This window comes from Limulus polyphemus, unplaced genomic scaffold (assembly GCF_000517525.1).
Source record: "Limulus polyphemus unplaced genomic scaffold, Limulus_polyphemus-2.1.2 Scaffold4941, whole genome shotgun sequence".
In the NCBI taxonomy this organism is placed as follows: Eukaryota; Metazoa; Arthropoda; class Merostomata; order Xiphosura; family Limulidae; genus Limulus; species Limulus polyphemus.
Window position 1 is genome coordinate 8,352 of NW_013670551.1, and position 5,328 is coordinate 13,679.

The 5,328-nt window shown below is 34.3% G+C and overlaps 1 protein-coding gene across 1 annotated transcript in view; it reads left to right on the forward strand.

Annotated features, from left to right (window-relative positions):
- The first annotated feature begins 2,261 nt into the window (after positions 1-2,261).
- The window catches only part of LOC106471888, a 21,727-nt gene continuing 18,660 nt past the window's right edge, over positions 2,262-5,328 (forward strand). The window contains exon 1 of the mRNA XM_013932513.2: positions 2,262-2,663. Coding sequence (XP_013787967.2) covers positions 2,627-2,663 — 37 coding nt within the window. The 5' untranslated portion in view covers positions 2,262-2,626. The remainder of the gene's footprint in view (positions 2,664-5,328) is intronic.

The following is a 5,328-nucleotide window of genomic DNA, read 5'->3' on the forward strand; positions in this document are numbered from 1 at the left end:
TTACCTATTGCATTTAATTAAATAGTTTAAAAATATTTTTTATATAAATATACAAAGTTTCCAATTTGTATAGCAAAGATAAAAAATCTGAATATATTACTATTAAAGACGTGTGCCTTTTTTTTTTAGTTCATGTTTTAATCTTAAGAACTCTCTCTCTCCTGTGATGTTTGTTTAAATGTCAAAAACTGTCTACCAGATCATATTTTATTAGATATATCATTGTCTACAATACATTTGTCAGCACGGAAAAGTTATTTGCAAAACTACTAGAACTACATATACTGTCCCCCATTGGGTCAGTGAAAAGTGTACGGACCTACAACGCTAAAATGTGGCGTTCGATTCCCTGCTGTGAACAAATTACACGTGCTTCATCAGAACGTGACGAGAAAGAGCGTATAGTAAATACTTTTAGGAGTAAATACATAAGTATATTAAAACTTTAGTTTTCAATTTTAGCTTTAAGTATAATCTGACCACAAATGAAATATATAATTCAGTGATATTTTAACTCTGTATCCCCATACGGTTTCAGATTTGATTGTACTGAAACCGAGTTGTTCAACAGAACAATCTGAAAAGACGTTGATATTCAGATATTGAGGCAGATTCGCACGCAATCCGAGTTATCTTTCAATAACACCTTAACTACCAACTTCCAACACATACAAATACTATCTGTGTTAGGCTTAATAATACTGAACTACATTTAGAAAACCGTTGTACTTACTCATTCCTCAAATGTTATATGCATAGTTAAACAAATAATTAACTGTTGATAATCAGATATTGAGGCAGATTCGCACGCAATCCGAGTTATCCTTTCAATAACACCTTAACTACCAACTTCCAACACATACAAATACTATCTGTGTTAGGCTTAATAATGCTGAATTACATTTACTCATTCCTCTAATGTTATATGCATAGTTAAACAAATAATTAACTGTTACCTTTAATGTGTGAAATTATGGTATTTTGATTGAACTAATTTCTGGGCACCATATTGTTGTAACGTGTTGTATCGTTGGGCAAATTGTTTTGGGTTATTTGGTATAATAATGCCAAGTGCAGCCCATGTAACGATCAAGAATTTATTTATTTCTTTATCAAGTGAATAACTTGTTACAGTCTACATTCACTCGTAGTACTAACTTCAAATAACGTTTAACTTTAACAGAGCTTCCCGAAAACTAATGTACACCTACCTCACAAATATAAACCTTAATTGTAGGATTTCAATCACAGACGTAATCATCGTCTAACTCTTTTAGTTGTACTTCATTTACAGACACAACAATTCTCACTGTCTAACTGGCACTGAACTAAATCAATAGGTCATTACTCATAAATCATATGGCCTGGTGGTTGGGGCGCTAAGTCGTAAGTTCGAACCCTCGTCCTTTCAGCCGTTTGGATGTTAAAAGTTATGGTCAATCCCACTAGAAGATATTTCAAGATCATTCCGACGTATCTTTGGTTAAAGAATAGCCCAAGAGTTGGATGTGGGTGGTGTTGGTTAGCTGTCCTCCCTTCGGTCTATCACCGCTAAATTAGAGCCGACTTGCGCAGATATCGCAGGAGTAGGCTTTGCGCGAAATTTTGTAATTAATGAATATCTTGTTTTTTGAAATAACTGTTTCATTAGTTATCTCCCACTGGATATTAACATTATAGATATATAATTTGGTCTGGTTTGTTTGACATAATTATCAATAATAAACTATCTATCGTTACAACATTTCAGTGAAACGTTGTGCTAATAGGTATTATAGTCGGTGTGTCCGATATTAAGTAAGTTTTACATAACAGAGTATTACGAATTTTCTTTACTTTTAAATCCGACTGTTTATATATTTGAACCAAATCATTTAGGCAATTTTATTAAGTAATTCCAGTTTATTAACACGAGTTGAGAACACTGGAAAAACCACCCCACAATTTAAGTTTTTTTAAATCGCTGACGAACGTTGAAAAATATTTCAAGATATCCTGAAACCCAGAGTTCTCCAAACGTCTAGAGGATCACGTCTGTGAAAGAAATGTGATAATTTCAAGGCCACCATGTAGAAAAATTCAACGTATCATGGATTCGCTTTTCCCCACGTCCGGTACACATGAAGCAATAACCAAAAAAATTTAGCCATTAAACTTACTTGAGAGACAGCTTTCTTCTGCCACACCCTTCACCAAGGAGTTGCTTTTAAGTCGTCCTTCTCCTTGGTATCCTTTGAACGTCACCTCTCGCTTTGTGTCACAAAATCTTGGTACCAGGCTACATCAGAGTATATATTCATTAGACTGTTGTCATATACTGGCAATTCGGCATTGGTCTGTTTTGAATTTGACGATATTTCGGACTACTCATAAAAGTTTTCCATCGCTCAGAAAGCGATTATCACTTTCCTCAACATCAGTTACTTACTGCTGAACAGAGAAAAAACAAGTTTTCTCGCTATTTCTCGTCGAACTGCCTCCAGCGATGCATTGAACACCGTTTCACACCACAAAACCGTTATCCAAGAGAGTTTCTAAACATAAGTTCAGTATTTCTTCTCATTAGTTAGATTTCTTTAACCATCTTTGAGAACAAAGAATTTTTTGACGACTCTGCTGTACTGTGATGATGTGTAACCTCCCAATCGTCAAATTATTAGCAGGTATGTCATCTTTTATTTATTTTTAAACGAAATCTTAAAGAAACACAACAACTATCTTACTAAAATGTCACAGAGAGAAACTAGCGTATTTACCTAATACCGTAACACTCCAGGTAATCATACAAAAATAGCCTAGACATAATGAAATTGAGCAAAAGACCCGCCACAAATCTGAACGCACTGAATTACAGAAAACTACACACGAAGAGTAAAATATGTTAAAACTAAATCATGAACTAGAATTCACACAATAAAAAAGAGCTCTAAGAACGTCTCATAGAAATATATTATTTCGTCAAAATAAAAAATATCATTTATACTACAACAACAATCACCAAGTTTGAGGATTAGGAAATAACCACGTGGATTTTTCGTACGTGACTAATTTGATATTAGAAAAATCGCCACAAAAATAATTTTCGTTCAGAAATTCCCCTCTCAAAATAAATAAAAAACTCATGTATTATCAACAGATTGAAATAACAATAAAATAGTACTCCTATATTTGTTCGGATAATAAATTGTCTTCTCTAAAACTTTACATATGTGACGAAACGAGCAACGACGCCCTCTCCCATCCCGAAAGATAACTACAGCCCACTTTACAGTTATGAACGCATACTTCCATAAAACTCATTTCAACTAGACGAAAAGTATAAATTAGTACTTCAGCGTTTATATTATGTACTCACTAACCGTAGTGTTTTAAAGGAGCACTCACGTCAAGTGATTAAAAGTGTTTATAAAATAAAATGCTCTTAAGCCGAGCTAGTAATTGTAACATACCACAACAGAGAGGCTTAACTACGAAAGTTAATTTCAGGTCCAGCGATTTCGTATAGATTCTTATATACCCGAAGATATTTGCTATTTATTCTCGACATTAATTAATAAGATCCAAATACAATACACACTGTAATATTTTTTATTTATACTTTCGCTAATTTTGTCTGTCCGTTTCAGAATTTTCGCGTAAAAATACATAAGGGAATATAGATTTGTAGCAAATCTACTAGCCATCGTCTCTAATTTAGAACTACTGATCAGAGGGGGAAGACAGCCAGTCAGAAGTTCCATCCACGATAAGGGATTGACTGTCACTTTTTAAACGCACCTACAACTTAAATTGGGAGAGGAGGAAATACTTAGTGGTATCATACGGATTCGAAATAGGCCCGCCAGCTCTGAAATCCAGAGTTTTACCACAGGGCCAACCTGTGCTTCAGAGATATCTGCAATGAAGTAATCTTGTTAAGGACTGTTTGTTTGTTTGTTTCAGAATTTCAGGTAAAGCTACATAAATGCTATCTATGCACAATGGTCCCTAATTTTGAACAGTTATATTATAGGGAAGTGGTTAATCAACAACACCCATCGCCAGCTGTTGGGCTATCATTGTCGGGCCATATAATGGTGAGATTTGATCGTCATCCACGACCACTAAAAACAAAGGTCGGTTGTTTTGGGGCAACGGGACGCGAACCATGAACCTTCTAATTCACGGCCTGGCCACGCCCATCTCACATTCACTGATACATTTGCAAGAAATTTGTGAAAGTAATCAAGTGGACGTTTAGCCCACAAGCACAATCTCGCTCATGATTGAGCAATAAAACATTTTTCAATCCATCGCCCTCCGATCATTCTATATTACTTGACCCAAGGAACGGTCAGTGATCCCAAAAGAAGGCATGAAGCTACAAGAAAACTGCACAAAACGTTTTCCATGACGTCACCAATAGTTTTCTAAGACTTTCTGCTTCTTTATTAACACTCTAAGCAACATTACTTGTTGTTTTCTTAGTCCAAAGCTACACAATAGGCTATTTGCACTCTGCCTATCGAGGGAAATTGAACCCAGGATTTTTGCGTTGTCAGTCCATAAAATTATCGCCTACTCACCGAGACATAACAGTACATCGTCTGTTGTTAGCAAGAACAACTAGTTTGTAATGTAAAAAAAAAATAATAAAAAAAAAATAACAGAATTACAGAAAAATTGTAATCCACTTTAATTTATTGGTATCCCATAATTCAAGAAAAATTTTAATAACAGCCTGATGTTTAGAATATTATAGTGGTTATCAGTGACCGCAATAAATTACAAATAATATTATTTACAAAATTATACTACGATTAACCCCAAGTCACACCTTATGTTTAAAAAAAAGAACATTTACGAGGAAATTATAATAAGTATAGTTTTAAACAAAACAAAATATACAACATAAAAAATACAATTACGTTGTCATAAGCACCGATCATATCGTCGTACATAAAGAAAGGCAACAATATGTTTTTGTTTGTTTAAATTGCAAGAGTTGCACAATGAACTAATTATATCTTCGCAGTGACTACTGCAGAAATCGAACCACGAACTTAAGTATAATAAGATTTCAGGCTGAGAAACTCGGGGAGAGGCCTAAAAATAAGTACATATAGACCAAAAAAGAAGACCCGAACTTAGAAACATTTAAATTGTAGACGCTTTTCTACTTCAAATATTTTAATCAACTAAGAATTTTGACAATACACCAGTTTAAAACAATAAAGACCTAGCTCCGTCAGGTTTCAGCATTTAAAACCGTAAGGACAATACTCTTGTTTAAAAAATATGATGTGATATGTGCAAGTACACAGCGTGGTCACAAGTAAATAGACACCA